The 26722-nt window shown below is 43.5% G+C and overlaps 1 protein-coding gene across 14 annotated transcripts in view; it reads left to right on the top strand.

Annotated features, from left to right (window-relative positions):
- KMT2C (lysine methyltransferase 2C) overlaps positions 1-26722 on the top strand; it is a 259362-nt gene that overhangs the window by 54436 nt on the left and 178204 nt on the right. For all 14 annotated transcript variants that reach the window (XM_079786336.1, XM_079786335.1, XM_079786334.1 and 11 more), the window contains one exon: positions 15674-15762. In XM_079786336.1, coding sequence (XP_079642462.1) covers positions 15674-15762 — 89 coding nt within the window. The remainder of the gene's footprint in view (positions 1-15673; positions 15763-26722) is intronic.

The raw sequence follows: 26722 nt of genomic DNA, 5'->3' as shown, positions 1-26722 counted from the left end.
CTAGAAGACACCCCCCATATTCTTTGGTTGCCTGCTGTGTAGCAGTTTATGCATCAGTCACTGTGCTGAACAGTATCTGGAAACGCAGTGAAGGCCGGATCCCTACGCGGAGTCACAGCTGATGGCGTACAGCTCAGTGTGGCAGGGCTATTGTGAGCACGAAGTGGGAGCACACAACCGGCCCTGGGCACGAAGGTCAGGACAGGGCCCTGAAGTTGGTTCTAAGCTGAGTTTTGGAGGTTGGATTGCAGTTTGCTTCTGGAGGAGGCAGAAGTTACTTCTCAGGCAGAGGGGCTGCATGTGCGAAGACTGAGCACAGAGTGAGTTTGCACTGAGGATATTTAGTGTGGCCAGAGCCCAGTGTGCTTGGCGTAAGAGGTAGTATGGATTTTTTTTTTAAAATTTTTATTGATTTCAGAGAGGAAGGGAGAGGGAGAGGGAGATAGAAACATCAGTGATGAGAGAGAATCATTGATTGGCTGCCTCCTGCGCGTCCACACTGGGGATTGAGCCTGCAACCCGGGCATGTGCCCTTGACCGGAATCAAACTCAGGACCCATCAGTCCACAGGCTCACGCTCTCTTCACCGAGCCAAACCAGCTAGGGTAGAGGTAGTATGGATTTTAAATCAGTTTAAGGAGCAGTTCTGATTTAACTCTGAAGGCCACGGAGAGACACCGAAAGGTTTTATCCGGTGACATAGATACTGTTTTATGGAGATCTCTCTGGCAGCACTGTGCAGTGACTCACGGTACCTTGTTCCTGGTGTGCCTCTGCAGATCTGATGTTCTCTCCTGGTGTTACTCCTTGCTGGCCCCCCTCCCCCATCTTCAACATACACACACTGCCTCAGGCTTCCTTCTAGAGTCCTGGCTTTTGTTCTGTACAGACCCTAGGCACCTGACAAGGCTGTCTTTAAAAAAAAGTGGTTGACAGTTGAGAAGTCACCACTGCTGTCCCAAAGGCACAACTTCATGTCAGAGTTACAGGAGTAACGAGGATGCTAACCTTAATCACAGTGCCTGGCCCTGTTCTCAGTATGCTCTCATCCCCGTTATACAGAGGAGCAAATGCGCAGGAGAAGTTGCTCAAGGTGATATTTCTAGGGAGGTCAAGGTGAGATGGAACGGAACCTAAGCATCCTGCCTCTGGAGCTCATCCCCACAGCACTCCCACCATATTGCCTTTCTCATCACCCAACACAGACCAGTCCCATGCCACCTGCCGTGCAGTCCCTCCTTTCTCAGGCTTTCCGGGCCTCCTGTCTCACCCTTAGCCTTGTATCAGCACAGTCTTTGCTAGGATCTCTGGTCCAGTCGCTGCCCAGCCTGTGTCAAAGTGACATCCCCAGTCTAGCTGATGATTCGGTTTGATCATTGAACTATATGGGTGTGTGTGTGTGTGTGTGTGTGTGTGTGTGTGTGTGTGTGAGAGAGAGAGAGAGAGAGAGAGAGAGAGAGAGAGATATGGGGGAAGTGTTGTAGCATTTCTACTGAAAATGTTTTTCCCTCAGGTTTCTTGGGTTTTATAAGACTGCCATTTAATTATAAATAGGCCTTAAAATGTTTATATAAAAATTAATATAGCTAAATTATAAATATTCATCAACAAAAGAAAATAAAAATATTTTGTCCTAGCATCTTTAGGTTTGCAAACACTTAGTGGTATATGTTTTTTACATATGCACATGGTGTGTGTATTATACATATGTAGGAAACAATTAGAAAATAGAAAATCTAATCTAATAATAGACAAATATGCAAATTGACCGCACCTTCGCTACGCCCAAGCCACGCCCACCAACCAAACCACGCCCACCAACCAATCAGGACGAATATGCAAATTATCAAAACAAAGATGGCGGCTAATTTGCATATCACGGCAGCGTAGAAAGAAGCCAAGAGCTGCAGAAGGGAGCAAAGCTGCAGAGAAGCAAGCAAACCGGGGGGTGGGGGGGAGTGGGGGGGGGTGAAGCGGAGGCGGGGCCGGGGGAGAAGGAAGTTGAGCAGGCGGGGCCGGGGGAGAAGGGGCGGGGCCGGGGGAGAAGGGAGGAGCAGAGGCGGGGCCAGGGGAGAAGGGAGGAGCGGAGGCGGGGCCGGGGGAGAAGGGAAAAACAGGCGGGCTGGCAGAGAAGGCGGGCCGGGGGAGAAGGGAGGAGCGGAGGCGGGGCCGGGGGAGAAGGGAGGAGCGGAGGCGGGGCCGGGGGAGAAGGGAGGAGCGGAGGCGGGGCCGGGGGAGAAGGGAGGAGCGGAGGCGGGGCCGGGGGAGAAGGGAGGAGCGGAGGCGGGGCCAGGGAAGAAGGAAGGAGAGCGGGCTGGCAGAGAAGTTAGAAAAGCAGGCGTGCTGGTGGAGAAGGCGGGGCGGGGGACAAGGGAGGAGAGCAGGCAGGGTGGGGTAGAGTGCAGCAGGAAACCCTATTGCAGGATTTTTCCTGCAACGGGAACGCTAGTACATAGTATAAAACTATATAAATAAGGTCTATGAATCATCCTATATAATAAAACCCTAAAATGCAAATCGACTTAACGGCGGAACAACCGGTCACTATGATGCGCACTGACCACCAAGGGGCAGATGCTCAACACAGGAGCTGCCCCCTGGTGGTCAGTGTGCTCCCACAGGGGGAGCATCACTCAGCTAGAAGCCGGGCTCACGGCTGGCGAGCGCAGCGGTGGCGAGAGGGATGTCTGACTGCAGGTGGACATCCCCCGAGGGGTCCTGGACTGCGAGAGGGTGCAGGCTGGGCTGAGGGGATGACCCCGCCCCCCCCCGCCCACAGTGCACGAATGTCGTGCACTGGGCCTTTAGTATTGTTTATATTTGTACACTTAAGGAGGGCGATCATATAAAGATTTCCATGTCAATAGCCACGGTGCTACAGGAGTTTAGTAGCTGCAGAGCATCACCTTGCTTCGAGAAATGACTCATCTGAATAGTCTTTTCTTGTTGGACAAGGAGGATTTTTTTTTCTAGTCTTTGAGAGTTAGAAACAGTGTGGGGGTGAACATCCTGACAGCTAAACCTTTATGCACTTGATTATTTACTCATGATAAATTCCTAAGTGGAATTACTGGGCCAAAAGATATGTAGATTTTAAAGACTTTTAATATTCACAAATATCACTATGGCATAATTGTACCAATTTATGCTCCTACCCCAGATTGGAGAGGGTGCAGGCTGGGCTGAGGGGACCCTCCCCACCCATGCATGAAGTGCACGAAATTCATGCATGGGTGGGGAGGGTCCCCTCAGCCCAGCCTGCACCCTCTTCAATCTGGGATCTCTCTCACAATCCTGGACCGCTGGCTCCCAATCGCTCACCTGCCTGCCTGCCTGCCTGCCTGGTCGCCCCTAATTGGTCGCCCCCAGCTGCCCCCTCCCCCCCCCCCGCAGGCCTAGTCACCCCTCACTGCCCCCCCCCGTCAACCTAATCGCCCCCAACTGCCCCCCCCCCCCGCCAGCCTGGCCACTCCCAACTGCCCCCTCCAGCCGGCCTGGTCGCCTCTTACTACCCACACTGCCCCCCCTCCCCCCCGGCGGCCTGGTCACCCCCAACTGCCCCTCAGCTGGCCTGGTCACCTCTCACTGCCCCCCCCCCCCACTGGCCTGGTTGCCCCCAACTGCCTCCCCCCGCCCTGCCAGCCTGGCCACCCCTCACAGTGCCTCAGCTGGCCTGGTCGCCCCATGCAGCCTGCTGTTCAGTCATTTGGTCGTCCCTCGGGCTGGCCCTGGGCGGCTGGGCAGCTGACAGCCGAGGCTTGCCTGCGCCTCGGGCCGGCCCTTGGTGGCTGGGGGGCTGAGGGGACTGGGGGACTCCGGAAGCAGGCGTGCAGAGCAGCCGGACCCACCTGGGGGCAGGCCTGGCCGTGCCGTGCGCCTGTCGCCCTGTGGGGGCTGAGGGGACTGGGTGCCGCCATCTTGTGGCTGTGGGTGCTGCCATCTTTGAGGGCGTGGCAGTCAATTAGAATATTCCCTCCTTATTGGCTGTGGGCACTGCCATCTTTGTGAGGATGTGACAGTCAATTAGCATATTCCCTCTTTATTAGATAGGATGCCTATTTATCTATTTTCCTACCAGTGCTGGGAATTGTGATTTAAAAAAAAAAAATCTGTAAAAGCATTGAAGATTGGTTTGGGAATGGAAGTACCGTCTTGCCCTCCATAAGTTTACAGTTGAATCAATCATAATTTTAGCTGTCTGAATATAAAAGAAAACCAGTAAATGTGGAAACAGCACGTTCATTGCCAAGTAATGCTGCTCTGGAGCAGGGCTGCTCATCTCGGCACTGTTGAAGTTTGGGGCTGGCTGCTTCCTTGTGTGGGGTGCCTTGAGGGATGTTTGGCAGCATTCCCAGGCTCCACCAACCAGATGTCTTCAGACATTGCCAACTGTGTGTGTGTGTGTGTGTGTGTGTGTGTGTGTGTGTGTGTGTGTGTTTAAAAAAATGTTCCCCTTCTCAAGTTGAGAACCACTGCTCTTGTTATAGAACTGGACTACTACGTAAGAATGATTGGATCCCCAGAATGGTTTCCAGCACACAGCCAGCACTCCAATATTTGTTGAATAAACGAACAATCATATTTTGGCTTGAAATAAAAACTGAACAAGACTTGAGCTGACTGTTTAGGCTTCTTTATCACAGAAGAAGCTGTCCATTGAACACTTCTTTCAGGCCTTATTTTCTAATCTGGATTATTAAATTGACTGGGTTATTTCTTCCAGTGTGTAATTGATTCTGATTTTTTTTTTTGCTGTAAAATGTTTAGGACCTATCTGCTGAATTGTGTTCAAACACCTTAGTGTGGCATTCAAGTCCTTCCCATGTCCTGGGTCCATTTTATTTGTTTTCTTCTGGATGTGGCAGACTTTTACCCTCACCTCTACCTGCTCAAGGCATTCTTCCTACTTGAATTACTTCTCTCTCCTCCCTCTCCTCACTTTCAGTCTGAAATCTGACCCATCCTTCTTTGTGAAGTCTTCCCCGATCATAAGCACTCTCTCCTCTCTCACCTAATTGGTTTGTATTCACGGTACTTGAGACACTCTACTGTTTATTCCCATACACACAAGTTGTTTTTTTAATCTTCAACCAAGGATATTCTCCCCCCCCCCCCCCCATTGATTTTTTAAAGAGAGTGGGAGGGGAGGGGAAGTGGGGGGGGGAGAGAAAGAGAGTAAGAAAGAAAAAGAAACATCTGTGTGAGAGAGATACATCAATTGGTTGTCTCCCTCAAGCTGGCCAGGACCAGTTTTCAAGTTTGATGAGTTTCTCTTACTCATACTTGTATCTCCATCTAGGCGTTGTCATTATATGCAGTTGTGGGCGATCAAGCCTGCAGGGGAGGGCAGTTAGGGGTGACCAGGCCAGCAGAGGAGGGAATTTGGGGGTGACCGGGCATGCAGGGAAGGGCAGATGGAGGGGGACCCAGGCCTGCAGTGGAGAGCAATTGGGGGGGACCAGGCCGGCAGAGGAGGGAAGTTAGGAGTGACAGGGCCTGCAGGGGAGCGCAGTTAGGGGTGAACAGCCCTGCAGGGGATGGCAGTTAGGGGTGACCAGGCCTGCAGGGGATGGCAGTTAGGGGCAAACAGGCTGGCAGGGGAGCAGTTAGGCATCAATCAGGCGGTGGGATGGGGCCTAAACGGGCAGTCGGACATCCCTCGAGGGGTCCCAGATTGGAGAGAGTGCAGGCTGGGCTGAGGCACACCCACCCCCCACCCCCGTGCACGAATTTCATGCACCGGGCCTCTAGTATATATATATATATAAAATAGAGGAATATGCAAATTATCTGGGACGCCATCACATCATGACCGTTCACAGGGTGGGCGGGGCCGTGTGGTGGGATTCTGGCTCTAGCGCAATTTTGTCCCACCCAGGCAGACTCCTCCGCAGCTGAATCCTGACGCCGACCTGGGGTTTACTAAACTTGACTGGAGCTGCTCCCCACACCCCACCCCCTGCCCTAGGACCACGCTGCCCGCAGCAGGGATCCCCGGAAGCCTCCTGACAGGCGGGCGGCTGGGGAGAGCCGAGTGGGGTGGAGCCTGCAGGGAGCCACGGAGGGGTGGGGCAGCCGGAACCAAGTTCCTGGGGTCTGAGGAGAGCACCTGACAGGAGCCCGGACTGCAAATAAGGAAGATTTTTAAAAATGGCTCAATACATTTAAAAAAATAGATTTGCAAAGTACAGTTCCTACGTACCCCTCCCTGCAAGAAGTCTTACTTTAAAGGAAATTTTAGGTAAACAAAGTAGATGATGTGAGTTTAGTTTGTCATTTTTTAATTCAAGGCCCTTCTGAAAAATTGATCTCTGCATGGATCTCTTCCTTGTGCTTTGCATTTCTGTTTTTTTAACTGTCGTTCTTACAAATGCTCAAACTTCACAACTGTCTATTATTGAAATTTCTGTATACTACTGTAACTTCTTCAGTTGCAGAGTGGTAAAAATAAAACAATAATAAAAACAATATTGTTAGGTATTTATTAGGAAGTTTTATTTATGGTAATTATGATATGTAATTCCTCCTCACTCCAAATATTCAAGTCTTTGTAAAACCCAAATTTAGCCAAACAGTCATACCTGTTGACACACTGTATGAAATTATCAGCTGTAAATGTATCCAACTGTACTTACAATGTAGGAGGGACGATGTCATTTAATTATTATACCTATTTTGAGTTGCTGTGATGATTATTAGCTATGTAGTTGCAAAACTCTTGACGTTTTTCTTTGTTTTGCCTATAATGTTCTTATCGCTACATAAATTTACCCTGACAAATACTTGCATAACATTTCAGTCTTTATAATACCGGATGATTTTCCTCTTGTGTCTTTCTGACACAAGAGAATAAATAAGAGCTGCATTCTATATGCTCTGTATTTAGGATATTGTCTGTTTGGTTGTTCAATTTACATTCATACTCTAGCATCTGACTTCCTGTAACATGCCCAGATGAGGGCATTATCACCCTTTGCTCATTTGATTTGTAAAATGATATCTCCTTGCTTTAATTTCCATTTCTAAAATTGTTGGTGAGGTTGAATATTTCATGTTTAAAGTCCATTTCATATTTTAAAATTGCTCTTCATATTATTTATTCTTTGTTTTTCTATTGAGAATTTTTTTTCTCTTTAAAAAACACTACTGTATTAGTAATATTTTTAAGAAAAATTATATAATATTCAGTAAGTGACATATTTTAGGTGGCTTAAGGGGCAAGTTACATTCTGACCATAGAACAGTAATGTAGTGACTAAGTTTTTATTGTGTAGGTATGTATTGTATATACCAGTGATGGGCAACCTTTTGAGCTTGGTGTGTCAAACTTCGCCAAAAAACTGAGCATAACTCGGGTAGTGTGTCACTTTGAGGAAAAAACATTATTTCGCAAATGTTTCATCCTCAGGAGCAGCAAATGTTTCATAAATGGCTATGCCTGTCAGTGCTGACACGCGTGTCATAGGTTTGCCATCACTGGTATATACATATGTTCATACACAAGGTAGATATCAAATTATTGAACAAAATAGTCACAGGGATTTTTTTTTTTCTTTTTAAATAATCGGAATGATTGGCACAATTTTTCAGATTCCTGGTGGTTTGGTATTATGTGGTCTCCTAATGGTTAGAAGTATCACAGGTTGAAAATCAGGCCATTTCTACCTATTATTATAAACAAACCCCAAATACCATAAACTATTCCTTTACTTTTTAATTTTTTTTAAAGGTACACATTTTTAAAATATATTTTATTGATTTTTTGCAGAGAGGAAGGGAGAGGGAGAGAGAGTTAGAAACATTGATGAGAGAGAAACATCAATCAGCTGCCTCCTGCACACCTCCTACTGGGGATATGCCCGCAACCAAGGTACATGCCCTTGACTGGAATTGAACCTGGGACCTTTCAGTCCGCAGGCCGATGCTCTATCCACTGAGCCAAACCGGTTAGGGCTGTTCCTTTATTTTTGCATATGACTCCTAAGGACTGTCATGAGATACATCATTTTGGAAGGTTTGCTATATAGAGTGGGATTAGAAATAAACTAATTTTATACTAGAGCATAAAAGATAAAGCGCTCTCCTAGTAGTTCCCAAGGAAAAACATCTTTTAACCCTTCCCCCACTTACTAAATTATAGATGAACTAGAGGCCTGATGCACGAAGATTCGTGCAAGAATAGGCCTTCCTTCCCCTGGCTGCTGGCACCGGCTTCGTTCTGGCACCCAGGACCCGGGCCTTCCCTCTGGCCGCCGCCTTTCGCCTTTGCTCTGGCCCTGCCACCCTCCTGTAGCTGCCTCCACCTCCCCGCCCCCCATAGCAGGAATCCCACCCCGCCCTGGCTGCTCCGCACCTGCGCGCATGCTGCCCAGAGGCCTGTCCCGGCCTCCGCTATCTTTGTCGTGTCAATTTGCATATTCCCTCCTTATTGGCTGTGGGAGCTGTCATCTTTGTCATGGAGTGACAGTCAATTTGCACATTCCGTCTTTATTAGATAGGATATATGCTCTTTATAAAGAACTTGCCAGGAATTGAAAGGCCCTTCCTTGGCCCTCGTTTTCCTTCATGCCTCCAGAGGAAACCACTGTTACCAGTTTAGTGCCTGTCATTCTAACTATTTTGCTGTGTGTTTTTTGTGTGTAAACACACATGGTTATAAAACACAAATGCTTATTTATACATGCGTGTACACTTATAAAACTTTCATGGAATCATGTACATTCTGTAGTGCATTTTTTCTCATTAAACTATGTCTTAGTCTTAGAGGTCTTTATTAGTACAAATAGGTCTTCCTTTTTGTACTGATAATGACTGAAAATCATTGAATGGCTAGCACATACTTTATTTCAATATCCCTTCAACCAGCTTTTATGTTGTTTGTTCTATAGTCAATGTCCTCAAATATGTATTATCTAGATATTTATGCACGTGAAGTTGGGTATAGTTCTAGACATGAAACTGACAGAGCAAATGGTGTGAATGTCTTATATTTGGTACGTATTACTAAATTGCCTTCCAGTATACGCTACATTATTCACACCCCTGCAGCTGTTATGTGCGAGTTTTGTCTCTTCTGTGTCCCCACTGTCCCTGGGTTGTATTAGTGTTTTTCACTTCCCATCTCACTGTTTGAATTCCCTGATTACTTGGTGAAGTTCAACACTTTGTCATATTTCTAGGTTGAATCATTTTGTCTACACATGACTTATTTGAATCCTTTGTCCATTTTTATATTAGGTTTTCTCTGTTTACTTTTTTTTTTCTTTATGTTCATGAATAAGGTTTATTATATTTTTCATTGAAGTGATTCCTAGTAACTTGATTGTTTCATTGCATTTGAATTGATTATCGCTGCTGGTTGTTCAGCATGACGTACAGGAAAGTTGATGTTTTTGTTACTGTGTTGATCTGACAATCTTTGAGAACTCTTCACTTTTCAGTTAATTAACCTGTGTTTTCTAATAGATGTTGGTGGTGATGTTTGCCAATGATGACAGTTTTGTCTGTTCCCTTGTGGTGTTAAAAGTTGTTATTTTTTCTTTATTTCCCTTAATGACAAACATTTAGTATTATGTTACATGGCTTACTTTTAAACTTTGACCCCAGTCCTTGGCCGGGTGGCTCATTTGGAACATTGTCCTGTATACCAAAAAGGTTGCAGGTTTGATCCCCGGTCAGAATGCCTACGGGAGGCAACTGATTCTTCTTTCTCTCTCACATTGATATTTCTCTCCCCACCCCCACCCTTTTCTCTCTCTCTAAATCAATAAACATATCCTCGGGTGAGGATTAAATAAATAATAAACAAACAAACAAACAAACAAACAAACAAACAAACAAACCAAGTTCGGCTCCCTATGAAATTTTATTTTTCTGCTCAGTGGGAAGCAGAAGTATATTTGCATCTTTATTTTATTTTATTTTATTTTTTAAAATATGTTTTTATTGAATTTTATCGACAGAGGAAGGGAGAGGGATAGAGAGAATGAAACATTGAGAGGGAAACATGATCGGGCTGCCTCCTGCACACCCCCTACTGGGGATCAAACCTGCAACCCAGACGGTGCCCTGACTAGAAATCAACCTCTTGGTTCCTGGGTCAACGCCCAACCTCTGAGCCACACCAGCCGGGCTATAATTTGCATCTTTAGAATGGTTAGGTAGCTATCTCAATTCTTGTTATTAAATGTGTATTTTTCTCCCGAGTTGTAGAACCATTGTGTTCATTCAGCAAAGCCTGTTTTGAGGGCCTGTGATATGGCTGGTACTGTTAGGCATTGAAAGTGCGGTAGTGAATAGAACAGAGTTCTAACACTCATGGGGATTTCATTCCAGTGAAATGAAACAACAGGTAAGTATGCAAAGGCTTTAAAGTGGAACATCTTAGGTGTGTTCATGAAAGCAGTACCGCAGGGCCATGGTGTGGAAGGAGAAGTGTGCTCATCTATGACCTCAGAGGGAACCAGGATAAACACATCAAGTTGGCCATGGAGGATTTTCTCTAGGTGTGATGAGTAGCCACTGAGAGGAAGGAAGAGTGACCTGATTTAATTTAAGGCTTTAAATTATCATTAATAATTGTTCCGAGAGCCTGTAGGCCAGTGAGAGTGGAAACAGGGGCTACTAATTGCAGTATAGTCAGTGGTTAAGAATGTTGCTATGGAGCTAGAGCCATTAAATTTGGGCATAGCCATTATCTTCTCTGAGCTTCACTTTTTTCATATGTAAATAGAGATGGTAATAAGAGTGTCTCTTACATACTAAATACTCAGTAAAGGTGAGTTATATAATTCCCAATTGTAATAGTAACAAAAAACCCATGGTGACATTAGGCTGTTGACAGTGTAACTGGAACATATCTTGAAGGTAGAGCTGACAGGATTTGCTGATGTGATATATGGGGCATGAGAGAGAGGGATCTAAAATTATGAAGCCGAGCTACTTGGGTGATTGGTGTCACTCTTTACTGAGATAGGAAACACTGGAAAAAGAGCAAGTGTGGAATCAGATTTGTTTTTTGACATGTTAACTTTGAAATGTTTGTTTGAATCCAAGTGGAGCTTTTGGGTAGACAGTTAAATATGAGTTAACAGTCGACAGGTAGGGAGCGGAGGAATTGTGGCCAATGACAGCATAAATGTCAAGAGACTGGGTGAGATTGCCCAGGGAATGAGCCTTTGTATGTGGAGAAGAGACTTTGTGCCCGAGCCCTGGGCACTCTACTATTTAGAGGTCAATAAAGGGGAAGCGGAACCAGCAGAAGGAAAAATATGGGAGAAGTTTTAGGAGAGTGCTATGTCCAAGAAGCCAACGAGAAAATGATCACTTGTCTCATGGGCATGTGATAGATGCTGTCTGCCTGTACTGTGTGCAGCACCAAGTAGTCACCCTGGGACTTTGCTAGACATCTTATTAGTTCACTTCTGAAAGTCGTGTTGTACTGATTAGGGTCAGGCCCACCCATGGGCAGGTTGCAGATCAGCTCAGGCGCTCACACCTCCTCTGCACGCTCTTCTGGGTTTCAAACTGCATTGAGTTCATTCAGTACAGGGGATACTGGAGAGGTAAAGTAGTGAGTGAAGTCACTGACATTTTGGCAATACTTTGCATTTTGGTGTTTGTTCCCGATTAACCTGCTGTTATTATATATTTTTTCTAAAATATATTTTTATTGATTTCAGAGAGGAAGGGAGAAGGAGAGAGAGATAGAAACATCAATGATGAGAGAGAATCACTGATTGTCTGCTTCCTGCATGCCCCCTACTGGGGATTGAGCCGCAACCTGGGCATGTGCCCTACCAGGAATTGAACCGTGACCTCATAGTTCATAGCTCGACACTCAACCACTAAGCCACACCGGCTGGGCGAGCTATGTATTTTTAACCCATTGTATGCTATAAGCGTCTGTAGATGCAAGCAGTGGACCTTCCCCACATGCCACGTGCGCCTACGAAAAAATGTTTTCCCTAAGTGGCAGCCCTGACCAACTTTAAAATCATTTTTCATGAGAATTTTTAGCTGAAAATATTCAAGAACACCCGAATTGTAATGTATTTATTTTTTATAATATTCATTGCAAATTTACTTTTTTAATTAAATTCAAAATAATGTGGCATGTGGGGATGGTTTCTGTCTTGGATGCATGGTAGTTAATTGGTTAAGGAAACTCAAATAGTTGTTCCATATATTATTTTCATGTTTTATATTTGCATTCAGTGGGTGGCATATTTCTAAATCATATATAGAACTGGACCCCCTTGCTTGAGATTTTTTTGTATGTTTTTAGTGAAAAAACAGGCTGTATTGCATTTTTCTTAGTTTGATTTGGTATGATAATTTTAATATCTGGGGAAAATGGGTGGTAGAATGCCCTTTTTAAAATTCTGTGAAACAGGATTTTTGTTTATGATGGATGTTTGATTATGTCTTTGATTTTGCTGTCAGCGTAATGCCTACCTCATAGAATGAGTTAGGAAGTATTCCTTCCTCCAGTACATCCTGAAGATAGTATAGGATTAGTATTATTTCTTAAATGCTTAATAGAATTAATCAGTAAAGCCACCTGTAGCTGTTTGTCCTTTTTCACTTGTCCTTTAATTTTGGATAGATTTTTTTTTTTTGCTATGTCTTTAAGGTCAGTTATCTTTTTTTTTTTCTTTTTGCTGTTTCTAATCAGATGTTGATCTTTCAAAGTGAAATTTTTATTAGATGTTATCTTTTTGTTGTTGATTGGAAGGTAGGAAAGGAGGGAGAGAGGGAGAGAAAGAGAGAGAGAGAGAGAGGGAGAGAAACAAACATTGATGTGAGAGAGAGACATCAATTGATTGCCTCCCTCATGCACCCCCATGGGGCAGGGAGCAAACCCGAAACCCAGGTATGTGCCCTTGACTGGGAATTGAATCTGAGACTCTTAGGTGTGAGTGTTGATGTTCTAACCATTTAGCCGCATTGGCCAGTGCTGAGGTTATCTTTCAATGTACCTCTATGAGTTCCATTTTGTTTATATTTAATATCTCTATTTCTCTCTTCATATTCATTTTCTGTTACATTCTTGAGCGTATGAGGCATATTGATATAGCTGGTTTAATGTCCAGTCTTGTCCCTTTTATCATTTTTGTTGTCTGTTTCTATTCTTTGATTTTTATTCTGATTATGGCTGACATTTTTTTTTGCTTCTTTGTAAAATTTTATTGGATGCCACATATTGTGATTTTGTGGTTGCTAAGAGCTAGATTTTGTAATGCTTTCATAAGTGTTGAACTTTTTTTCTTGCCTGTCAGGGAAGTTAGTTGTGGATCATTTGGGTTCTGTTGAGACTTACTTGTCAGCTCTTTTAGGTCTAGAATAGCATTCGTTAGCCCTATTCCTGAAGAACGTTCCACTGTGGTCTCTACTGAATGCATAGTCTACTGAATCCATAGTCTTTCTTAGCACTCTGTGAACTCTGGGGCTTGCTTGTATTGCAACTCTTCTATAATCGTCCTTTTTTTGAAGGTGTTCTTGTTCAGCCTTATGGGGTTTTACAGCACATTTATACAGATTGGTATGCAGATAAAAACTCACAGGTCACCTCATGCAGGGTTCTGGAGAGCTCTTTCCACTCCACAGCACAGAAATTCTGTCCCATAGTTTGTAACCTCTTTTAGCCTCCTGCACTGATGATTTGTCCCCCCTTTTCAGCACAACTGCCCGTCTGTGAGTGCCACTCTCTGGTGCAGTTTAAATTAACTCCATGCAGACAGCTTTTGTGATGGCAGACTTCACCTTGTTTATTTCCCTTTGTTCAGACTCCAGTCCTGTCCCTGCCTGTTGTCCAGTGTCTGATAATGGCTGTTTCTTATATTTGGTCTGGTTTTCTAGTTGTTGATGGCTGGAGGGTAATTTTGAATCTTACTTCCAGGTGGCTTTAAGTAGAAGTCTCCTATATTATTTTAGTAACTCAGATTAGTTTTAATTTATAAGATTAATATGGACATTAAGTTTTTGAAGTCTCATATTTAGTTCTGCCTCTTTCTCCCCTCCCCTCATGAAATTTGAAATGATGCTGTTTTGGCTGTTTGACCTCGTGTGTTATATTGACAAATCTCTAATATTAAATCATGCTTGTATTTTGATTATACTTACTCATATTTTTAGGTTTTTAAAAATACGTTTTTGTTAATTTGTGAGAGAGGGAAGGAGTGGGAGACAAACATTGATGATTGTTTGTCTCCTACACGCCCCCTACTGGGGATCGAGCCCACAACCTGGGTATGTGCCTTGATGGGGAATCGAACCCCAGTGACCATGTGGTGCATGGGATGATGCTCAACCAATTGAGCCACACTGGCTAGGGTAATACTTTTTAAATCTATGTATTTTTTTTGCTATATTTATTAGGGTTTTGGTTCAGGTGTTTCTTTTTAATTGTATTTTTTGGGTAGAGATGACCTTTTGACAGTGTGCAATAATTCATTTATAAAAGCATTTGGACTTCGATCACTTTAACTCTAAAAAATTCTTATTTAAAAATTATTATATCTCCTTTATTTGTTTTAATTGTTGAGTGCACTAAATAAGATTTAAATGGGTTTCCTATTGTTTAAAACAGCCTTTTGCTTTATTTTTCCATTACAATGCTTTATTTTTTATTCTTTTAATGCTTCTCAATTAAATACTGAGTTTATTTGTATTTTTTCGTTTTAAGTAATAATTTATGTGCTGAAATCTGAATACTGCTTTGCCTATTTCTAAGTTTTTAAAATATGTAATGTCATGTTCTTTATTTTATTTGTTTTAATTTTTTGACTCATTTTTATCCCTTAATTACAAGACATGAAAAAATTTAAAGACATTAGTGTGTTTTTTTAAAATTGTTTGGGTCAAAGAATCCCACTTTACAACAACACTTTTAAAAAACTGTTTTTATTGATTTTTAAAAGAGAGAGGAATGGGGAGGGAGAAAAGAGAGAGAGAGAAACATCCTTGAGAGAGAAACATCAACATTGACCAGTTGCCTCCTATACCTCCTCTACTTCTCACTGGTGATCAAGCCCGCAACCTGGGCATGTGCCCTGACCGGGAATCGAACCAGCGACCTCTTGGTGCATGAGTGGATGCTCAACCACTGAGCTACCCGGTCAGGATACCACAGCTCTTATGTTTACTTTACTGAAGTGTTTATAAGTTAAATTTCATCACACTTGTAAGGTTGATATGACTAAATCTTGCTTATTACTTTAGACTTTTTTCTCTTTGAGTGGTTGACAGGGTGTGCATTGTTTTCTTAAAAATATACCTGTCTGGGCGTCACTCCTTAATACTAGATGTAGTGGTATAACCTGGTGTATGAACTTTGAAAGGAACCCATTAGGTGATCAGAGACCAAGACTGTAGACAGAGGGCAGCATCTGAAGATTAGCTAAACGAGGGACAAAGCCTAAAATGCAGAGTAATTGAGAAAGTGAGTTACGATGGCACAAACGTAGTAATCAGGGCTTGTCCTCACATGCAGGTAAAAGGCACACTAGGATTTGAGGGGGAAATGACTGTAAAGTATTATATTACTATTTAATATAGTAAAGTGTTAGAAATGTTTATTTTATTTTGTGTACCTACAACTGGTGCTTTACATTGAGTTTAATTCTAAGACTTAAAATTTAATATTTAACTATATATATTTATTTCTTTATAGGCCTCGAAGTAGAGGAAAAACTACATTGGAAGATGAGGACAGTATGGATGGTCTGGAGACAACAGAAACAGAAAATATTGTGGAAACAGGTATTGGAACTTAATAAAAATCATGAAAATGCACATAATAATTTGCACAATTAGCATTTGTCTGTATACAGAGTTCTGAAATTTCCTGTACTGAAATAGTTGGATAATCCTGATGAAGTGAAAAAACGGATTACTCTTTTTTTCCCCTACAGTCCTGATTTAGTAGAAATTATTTAATATCTGTAGAGAATGTTTTTTAAATTAAATCTTTAATGTTCAGATTATTACAGTTGTTTCTCTTTTTCACCCCCCGTAGCTCCCCTCCACCAGGTTCCGACCCCACCCTTGCCCTTACTCCCCCTCCCCCCGCCCCCACTGTCCTCATCCGTAGGTGTATGATTTTTGTCCAGTCTCTTCCTGCACCCCCCACACCCCATTCCCCCCGAGGATTGTCAGTCCACTCCCTTTCTATGCCCCTGATTCTATTATGTTCACTAGATTATTCTGTTCATCAGATTTTTTATTCACTTGATTTTTAGATTCACTTGTTGATAGATATGTATTTGTTGTTCATAATTTTTATCTTTACCTTTTTCTCCTTCTTCCTCTTCTTAAAGAATATCTTTCAGCATTTCATATAATACTGGTTTGGCGGTGATGAACTCCTTTAGTTTTTCCTTATCTGTGAAGCTCTTTATCTGACCTTCAATTCTGAATGATAGCTTTGCTGGGTAGAGTAATCTTGGTTGTAGGTTCTTGCTATTCATCACTTTGACTATTTCTTGCCACTCCCTTCTGGCCTGCATAGTTTCTGTTGAGAAATCAGCTGACAGTCGTATGGGGGCTCCCTTGTAGGTAACTAACTGTTTTTCTCTTGTCTTTTGCTCTTGGCATTTTAATTATGATGTGTCTTGGTGTGGTCCTCTTTGGATTCCTTTTGTTTGGGGTTCTCTGCGCTTCCTGGACTTGTAAGTCTATTTCTTTCACCAGGTGGGGGAAGTTTTCTGTCATTATTTTTTCAAATAGGTTTTCAGTATCTTGCTCTTTCTTTTCTTCTGGCACCCCCATAATTCGGATATTGGTACGCTTGAAGTTGTCCCAGAGGCTCCTTACACTATCTTCATATTTTTGGATTCTTTTTTTCGGTTGGGTGTTTTTTGCTTCTTTGTATTTCAAATCTTTGCTTGATTCTTGGGATCCTCTAGTCTGCTGTTGGATCTCTGAATATTATTTTTTATTTCAGTCAGTGTATGCTTAATTTCTAGTTGGTCCTTTTTCATATCCTTGAGGGTCTCACTAAAATTATTGGACTTTTCTAGAAAATTCTTGAAAAACCTTATAACCGTGGTTTTGAACTCTATATCCAGTAGTTTGCTTTCCTCTATTTCTTTCATTTGTGACCTGTTTCTTTGTCTCTGCATTTTGGCTGCTTTTCTGAGTTGATAGAGTGAGTGGCTTTGTTGCTATGTGTCCTATAGGGCCCAGTGGCTCAGTCTCCCCAGTTACCTGAGGTGGGCACTCTTGGTTCACCCCTTTGTGGGCTGTGTGCACAGTCCTGTTGTAGTCAAGCCTTGATTGTTGTTGGTATCACTGGGAGGAATTGACCTCCAGGCCAATTGGCTGTGAGGATCAGCTGTGTCTACGATGGGAGAACTTCTGTGCTGGAGACACCCTTATGAGGCAAGACTTGCTTTAATGGGGCTTTGGTGCTCACTGAGTCTGCCCCCTGAGTGTGTCCCTTATGGATCTGAGGAGTTATAATCTGGATGGCCCTACTCTGACCCCTGGGTACACTGGCTCTTGGATCTCCAAGGAGGTGCTAATTTAGCCTCTGCCTGAGGCCACCTAGCGGGAGCTACAGAGAGATCTACAGATTCCTCTTCTTGGTTTGGGTTTTGGAGGTGCCCAGATGAGGCCCAGATGTGAAGCAATGCATGCTGCTGTGGGGTCTAGGGCCTTCTTTTGGATGTTCTGGATCTCTCTGACTAAGCTGCAGTTTGATAGGTAAGTTTAAATTTCAAAGGAGCAGGCCATTCATATGCAAAAGCTTCTGCACACAGCTTGGATGGGGCGGAGTCTCAGGGCAGAACAAACAGCAATGGCTTCCCGTCTGCCCTGCCCTCAGAGGCCCCTGGGTCTCAGTGTCCCTTGGTAATTGCTGCAAGCACCTCTGAGAGAAAGCCGCCCTCGAGTTCTGCCCGCTGCAAGATAGTCCAGTTTCTCCCCATATGAGTTTGGGTCCCCAGAGTCTCGCCCGGAACTGGAGTTCAGAGCAGTTGGGAGCTTGTGTCTCCCTGAGGATTGAAAAAGCCAGCCACATACTCAGTTGCCAGCCCTCTCTGCGCGCGCGCACCTCTGTACCTCTGCACTTTACTTCCGCAGCTCCTTTGAGTCTCTGTGTGCTTTTCTCTTCCCTTCCAGTTGTAGAATTTCCACTTAGCCAGCCTTCCCGTGGTTCTGGATAATGTCCGTTTTGTCTTTTAGTTGTAGTTTTGAAGTGGTTGTACGAGGCAGGAAGTTCAGGTGTTTACCTATGCCACCATCTTGGTTTCTCTCCTGTAGAGAAATATTTTATTAAAAGAAATAAATAAAACTGGAATAAAGAGTAAGTCTAGGCCAGTAGGATGACAGCTCATAGTATATTTTTGGCTTATGAACCTGTAGTGTTTGTTTAAAGCTGATTGTGTTATTGTGTGTGGTGGGGGGAATAAAAGTTCCATAGTGCGTAATATTGTGCTGTGCTAGGTTACATGAGACCAAATGTATTCTAGTCTTGTCTGTTGGACTGTTAGGTGTCTTCAGTAAGCTAATGTGTCTGCAAAAGGTAGAATAGAGCTGGTTGCCCAAAGTAGTTTCCAAAATTTAGACAAGGTTGGTTGTTTTATAAGTTGCCTAAGGGATGAGGTTCCATGCTGTATTCAGAGGATGTTTGTGTGATATGGTCTCTCACTGGCAATGTTTTTAGCATCTGTTGCATAGAATTTAGATATGGTGTCAGGCTTTTTCTCTGAAGTTGAATGCCTTCTTGATGCTTATAGAATGTCATGCAGTTTTTAGAGAAAAGTTAAAAAGTGCTGTATCTTTTAAAATATAATTTTCCATACAATATTTTTGGTGTCAAATGTGTTGCTATTATATAGTTACAATTCTTGGGAAAGCTTTCAAATATTCTGTAAATCTCATCTCTCTTTCCAGCAGGGTCTGGTTAGGTAAAGTGACAGAAGTGAAGTTTGGATGATCAGAATTCTGCATTTCACTTTTTGGTGGACATTTATCACCATACTAGAGGCCCGGTGCATGAAAATTCATGCACTGAAGGTGGGTGGGTCCATCAGCCTAGCCTGCCCCCTCTCAGTCCAGGGGCCCTTGGGCAGGAGGCAACTCAGCAATCAGGGAAAGTCGACACCCCATCACACCTCTGCTGCTGCCACTGCTGGCAGCGCAAGCCTCAGCTGGCCCTGGATAGCTGAGCCTCGGGCGGCCCTGGGTGGCTGGGGGGCTGGGGGAACTGGGGGACTCCAGAGGCAGGCACGCGGAGTGACTGTACCTGCCTGGTTGGCGGGCCCGGCCGTGCCGTGTGCCTGCTGCCCCAGTGGGGCTGAGAGGACTGGATGCTGCCATCTTGTGGCTGTGGGCACCACCATCTTTGAGGGCAGGCAGTCAGTTAGCATATTCCTTCCTTGTTGGCTGTGGGTGCTGCCATCTTTGAGGGTGGGACAGCCAATTAGTATATTCCCTCCTTGTTGGCTGTGGGCGCCACCATCTTTGCGACAGCGTGAGGGTCAATTAGCATATTCCCTCTTTATTAGATAGGATTAGTAGCCCTGCGCATGAATCCGTGTGCCAGTAGCTTGCTGCTGCCCTCCAGTAGCTCTCCGCCCACTGCCCCACCCTCGTGTAGCTTCCCCTGACTCCCTTCCCTCACCCCCCCCATAGCTTTCTGCCCTGCCCCCTCCTGTAGCTCTCCGCCGCCCGCTTGTAGCCAGTAGCTCGCTGCCGCCCTCCTGTAGCTCTCCGCCTGCTGCCCCACCCTCCTATAGCTCCCTCTGCCCCCCGCACCTTCCCCTCAAAGCTTGCTGCCCTGCCCCCTCCTGTAGCTCTCTGCTGACCACTTGTAGCTCGCTGCCCCACCCTCCTGCTGATCCGTGATCTGGTTGTTACACTGTTGGTCGTTATGCTTCATGGCATAACGACCATTTGCATATTACATCTTTAATATATAGGATTATTTCAAACTTGGATTTATATATGTTTTCCACTAGTTATTTTTTGTATGACTTTTCCCCCCTTAATTTAATTTTTTCTGTACTGTATACAGTTACTTCCTAGTGAAAATCTTTGAAATTCTAAGTAACATTTCAGAGTGGCCCACAGGTCCCTTGGGTTGCACTTATTAGCAGCCTTCTGAGAACTCACCTGCATTCTCTGACAGTTGAGCACCTGCCTTCCTACTCTCCTCTGCTTTTCCCATTGCCAATTTTATTTAATTTTTTAATTTTTTTAAAAAATATATTTTATTGATTTTTTACAGAGAGGAAGAGAGAGGGATAGAGAGTTAGAAACATCGATGAGAGAGAAACATCGATCAGCTGCCTCTTGCACACCCCCTACTGGGGATGTGCCCGCAACCAAGGTACATGCCCTTGACCGGAACCGAACCCGGGACCCTTGAGTCCACAGGCCGACGCTCTATCCACTGAGCCAAACCGGTTTCGGCAATTTTTAAATTTTTTAATATATTTTATTGATTTTTTACAGAGAGGAAGGGAGAGGGATAGAGAGTTAGAAACATCAATGAGAGAGAAACATTGATCAGCTGCCTCGTGCACACCCTCTACTGGGGATGTGCCCGCAACCAAGGTACATGCCCTTGACTGGAATCAAACCTGGGACCCTTGAGTCCGTAGGCCGACTCTCTAGCCACTGAGCCAAACTGGTTAGGGCTAATTTTTTAAATTTATTTTTTATTGATTTCATAAATAGAAATGAAGAGAGAGATAGAAACATCAATGATGAGAGAGAATCCTTCATCAGCTGCCTCCTCCAAGCCCCACACTGGGGATTGAACTCGCAACCTGTGCATGTGTCCTTGACCAGAATCGAACCCGGGACCTTTCAGTTTGCAGGCCGACGCTCTATCCACTGAGCCAAACTGGCTAGGGTTCCCATTGCCAATTTTAAAACATGTTTTAAAATGTTTTTATTGATTTCAGAGAGAGAGAAAGGGAGATGGAGAGAGAGAGAGAAACATCAACGAGAGAGAAACATGGACAGCCTGCCTCCTGCACGCCCCCTACTGAGGGTTGAGTCCACAACCTGGGCATGTGCCTTCATCCAGAATCGAACTGGCAACCTCTCAGTGAAAGGGGCAACACCCAACTAACTGAGCCACGCTGGCAGGGCTCCTGTTGCCAATTTTAATAATCTATTCAATACCCAGACCCTTAGCTCCTTGATGCCCTAAACAGTCTTACTCTCCAGCCCATCCCAGCCACTTGTTCTTATGGTCATGCTTTTGCCTTTGTCATTGTATCACTTACTGTTTCACTTCCAAAATCTCACTTTCAACAATTGTTCCCTGTAAATACTTCCTGCCTCTTCTTTTCCTAGCTCACTGTCTCTTAATGTCCACACCAGCCATGTCGAGTCCTCCAATCTGGTGATCTTACAACAGGGTTTGTTACCATCCTTTTCCAGGTCAGATTCTCTGACCCTTCCCTGTAGTCATTCTCTTATGTACCCTCAACTCCTTTGCTGTTCTCCCACTGCTTTGCCTTCATAACAAAACCCAAATTCTGCACTTTTCGACAGAAAAAAACCCATAAACTTGCCAACTAGTTTAATTTTAAATTTATGACCCCAAATCACAAGTAGGTCATGATTGCTGCCCTCCACTCATCCCACTTTACTTAGACATTCTTTCTCTTGTTATCAGTGATGATTGTTTAACCACCTTCGCTCTTCTTCAACCTTCTAACGTGTCCTCCCATTGTTTTCATTCTTCAATCCATGATCTTGCTTATTACTTCAATGAAAAAAAATAGAAGCAACCAGGAAAGAAATTCCACATTCACTCCTGTCAAGTCTTTCCTGCTTGCATCTTTACCTATATATTCCATGTTCCCTATTGTCAGAATGGGATGAAGTAAGGCTGATCTTACATTTGTGTCCTGGAGTCTGTCCCCTTGCATTTGTTATGGACCTTCAGTTTTCCTTGGCATCATGAATTCTTTTCCCAATGGATCATTACCATGAGCATTTGAGCACAAATCACTTCCCTTGACCAAACATCCTTTTCAGCTACTATATTGCTTCTTTGCTCATTTTTATAGCAAACATTTCTGCAACTTATTTTTGACCATTTTCTCATGAGCCTACTTCTGTCGGTTTTCTTCCTCCTACTCTGCTGACATTGTTCTTGCAATGTCACCAAGGATGTCATATTGCCACGCTCACCTTCACTACTCAGTACCATTTCCTGCAGCTAGCCACCTTCAGGATTGGACCTCTTTGTTTTATTTTGTTGTGTTTTTAAAAGACTTTCAGGCCCTGCTAGTGTGGCACAGTGGTTGAGCATTGACCCATGAACCAGGAGGATTCCCAGTCAGGGCACATGCCAGGGTTTTGGGCTCGATCCCTAGTAGGGAGCATGCAGGAGCCAGCCGATCAATGATTCTCTCTCTCATCTTGATGTTTCTATCTCTTTCCCTCCCTTCCTATTTGAAAACAACAACAACAAAAAACACAAACTTACACTTTCAGGATACCACATCCTCTTGCCTTTTTCCTTCCTCTCTGGTCTCTCTTCCCTCTTTTGCTCATTCTCACATACATTAGGTGGTCTCATTCATTTTAGTTACTTTAAATATTATCTATATGGTGGTGACTCTAAAAATTATCATCTCTTTTCTTGCTTTGAACACAACCTATATCTTTAGCTTCCTTCTTACCATCTCTTTTTTTAAAAAAAATATTTTTATTGATTTTAGAGAGAGGAAGGGAGAGGGAGAGATAGAAACATCAACGATGAGAGAGAATCACTGACAGACTGCCTCCTGTACGTCTCCCTTTGGGGATCGAGCCCACAACCCGGGCATGTGCCCTTGACCGGAACCTTCAGTCTGCAGGCCATCGCTCTGTCCACTGAGCTAAAATGTCCAGGGCCTTAACCATTTTTAATATGTGTAAAGAAGATCTCAAAGTTAATGTGTCCTCTGTGGAACTATTTATTATCATCCCAAAACCTCTCTCAGTGTTTCCACCTCAATAAGTGACATCATGTATTGTTCAGGCTAAATATACAGTCATGGGCCACATAACAGTGTTTTGGTCAATGACAGCACATACAACAGTGGTCCCATAAGATTATGATGGAGCCCTGGCCTCTTTGACTCCATGATTAGAGCGTCGGCCTAGGGACCGAAGGGTTGTGGGTTTGATCCCTAGCCCTGGTTGGGGTGTGTGCAAGAGGCAACCAATTGATGTGTGTGTCTCTCCCCCAACCCCCCCCCCCCCCCACTTCTACTCTCTCTTAAAAAAAAAAAACAACAATGGAAAAATACAAAAGATTATAATGGAGCCATGGCTGGGTATGACTCAGTTGGTTGAGCATTGTCCCTTGCACCAAGATGGGGCTGGTTTGATTCCCAGTCAGGGCATATTCCTAGGTTGTGAGCTTGATCCCTGGTAGGGGGAGTGCAGGACATAGCTAGATCGTTTTTTGTTTGTTTTTTAAAATTTGTTTTTATTGCTTTTAGAGAGCGAGGAAGGGTGAGGGAGAGGGAGAGAGAAATAGAAATATTGATGAGAAACATCAACATCTTTGGGCTGCTGCCTGCACGCACCCTGCTGGGGATCAAGCCTGAAACCCAGTCATGTGCCCTGACTAGGAATCAAACAGGTGACCTCTTGTTGCATGGGTCCATGATCAACCACTGAGCCACACTGGCCGGACTGGATTGATGTTCTGCTCTTACATTGATGTTTTTCTCTCTTCTCTCTCTCTCTTCAAATCTCTTCCTCTTTCTCCCTTCCTTCTCCTAAAAATCTTAAATAAAAATACAATCATGGGCCACATAACCGTGCTTTTGACAATGACACATGGCACATACAACAGTGGTCTAATAATATTATACTGTAGCTGAAAAATTCCTATTGTTTAGTGATGCCAGGGCCATCATAATGTTGTAGTGCAACAGTTACTCGCATGTTGTGGTGATGTGATGTGAGCACACGTACTGTGCCATCAGTCGAATGAAAGTATGCACATACAGTTACAGTAGTAGGCTTCACCATCCAGGTTGATGTAGGTGCACTCCGTGATGCTCACACAGTGAAGATATTGCCTAAGCACACATTTCTCTTGTGCGTTGTTTGGCAGCATGTGATTACTGTATGAAGCCCATTGGAAAGTCCTCTGGGTTTTACTTTCACAAAATAGCCTCACTTACAACACTTTCACTTCCTTCACTGCTGTCCCTCCAGGACTTGGCCATCACCACTTCTCACGTGGAGGGCTGCAAGAACTTCTTAACTGCTCTGACAGCTTTTACTATAGCCCCAATCTAGTCTTGTTCTTCACATAATAGGCAGAATGATATCTTTTCAAACCCAGAGTAAGAGTCTTCTGCTTCTCTTCGGTCAACCATCCAAAGCTTCTAGTGATACTTAAAATAAAATCCAAAGTCCCTACCGTGATCTTCACACTCTACTAACCTGACCCTGGCTGCGTATCCAACCACATCTTCCACGCTTGCTCCCTGGGCCACACACACATTGGTCTCCTTGCTATTCTTAGAGTGCACCAAGCACAGTCCTTTCTCAGGCATTTGACTTTTGTCTTCTGTGCTTGGAGCATCACCACGAAACTAATATTCTGGAACTTAATTTTTCCTTACCTGAAGCCTCACAAATAAACTTACCTCCTCACACTATCTCCTATGGGATGTCAAGGCAAATACAGTTTAGTGAAAGATTTTAACAGCAGCAGGATGATCTATTTCTCATCCTGGCCTTTTATACTAAAGTTAAATAAAGCCAAGTACGTTAGTTTTACTCTGTCTTTGTCCTTGGCCTTTGCCCAGTTCTTTTAGTGAGCACACAGGACAAGGAGAATAGTAAAGAAAAAGGACAAAGAACAATTGTTAAAACTACCAACCTGCAAAGACACCCAAGCAAAGAGAAGAGTTCCGTACATTTCCAGTCAATTTGAAAGCATGCTCGAGTTGGCTACAAGGCTTGAACTTCTCTGTGCATGTCTCAAGGCCCTGGGTTTATTGGAAGGCCTCTTATTCCTGTAAAATCCATGTCTTGACACATTTCTTTAATGATTTGTATTAATAGAAGAGCATTTATGAAAATGAGCACTCTGTAGGGGGTGTGAGGGATGTGAGTGTTGAGAATGCTGTCTTACAAGTGGTTATTGGGAAAGTAGCAAGACTTCCGTCCCATGGATCAATTTGTTATATTTTATTGGTAAGAAAACCCAGTCTTTCTTTTGGAGGTGATGGTTGTTACCAGTCTCTGCACTCTCCTTTATGAGTAAAATAAACTTGCATGCAGTGCTAGTTACTTGAGAAGAGGAATTCCACTTTTCTTTGAGAATCATTATATAATTAGGGCTTCATAAACTTGTTTTAGTTACTTATAATTGGTTAATTATGATTTAGCTAATTATAATCAAACTTTTTCATTTTATTGTTCAAATTGTCAGAATGTAGCTAGTGGGAGTCTCTTTTCACCTGGCTTCTGAATCTTTTTTGATACATCTCAAAACGTGCAAACATTGCTCTTTGATAACAGCGTTTTTTCAGGCCCATCCCTCATTCTCTATACCCCAAGACTCCTAGTTCTTTTTAGTGGGGAGAATAGGATTAGAGATAAAAATCTAGGCTCTGAGGATGAATATCACGTTGTTCTTTTGGTAGGAGAAATAGATATTTCATTTTAGTGATATACTAGTAAATACATAGATGTGAGTGTATACACATGCTTATGCACACCCGCTCACATTGATACTTTCTGTTTAACCTTAGCTTAATTTTTTAAATAGACTTTAGTTTTTAGAACAGTTACGGTTCGCAGTAATATTGAGTGGAAGGCACAGAGATATTTCATATACCTCTTACATCTACACATGCATAGCCTCCCCAATCATCAGTACCCCCACCAGCATAATACATTGTTAGAGTTGAACCTGTGTTGACACATCATTATTACCCTAAGTCTATAGTTTATTCTAAGGTTCATTCTTGGTGTTGTACATTCTATGGATTTGCACAAATATACAATGACAGGTATCCATCATTATAGTGTCTTGCAGAGTAATTTCACTGCCCTAAAGTACTGTGTTCTGCCCTAGCCAGTTTGGCTTAGTGGATAGAGCGTCGACCTGTGGACTGAAGGGTCCCGGGTTCAATTCCGGTCAAGGGAACATGCCTGGCCTGGGTTGCCGGCTCGATCCCCAGTAGGGTGTGTGCAGGAGGCAGCTGATCAATGATTCTCTCTCATTGTTGTTTCTGTCTCTTGCTCCCTCTCCCTTCCTCTCTGAAATCAATAAAAATATAATAAAAAAACCCCCAAAAACGTCCTTTGTTCTGCCTACTTGATCCCTTCCTCTCCTCTGACCCCTGGCAATCACTGTTCTTTTTATTGTCTCCATGGTTTTACCTAGTTTGTAGACTTTTCAGATTGGTTCCTTTCACTTAGTAATATGCATTTAAGGTTCTTTTCATAGCTTGATAGCTTATTTCTTTTTATTGATGAATAATATTCTGTTGTATGTATATACAACAGTTTGTTTATCCATCACCTACTGAAGGCTATCTTGGTTGCTTCCAAGTTCTGGCAGTTATGAATTAAAGCTGCTATAAACATTTGTGTGCAGGTTTTTGTGTGTGGACATAAGTTTTCAGCTCCTTTGGATAAATACCAAGGAGCATGATTGCTGGATCATATGGTGAGAATATGTTTAGTTTTGTAAAACACCACCAAACTGTCTCCCAGTGGTTGTACCACGTTG

This window comes from Cnephaeus nilssonii (assembly GCF_951640355.1).
Source record: "Cnephaeus nilssonii genome assembly, chromosome: 12".
Taxonomy (NCBI): Eukaryota; Metazoa; Chordata; class Mammalia; order Chiroptera; family Vespertilionidae; genus Cnephaeus; species Cnephaeus nilssonii.
Note: the sequence above shows the minus strand (reverse complement) of the source record. Positions and strands in the feature narration are given on the sequence as shown.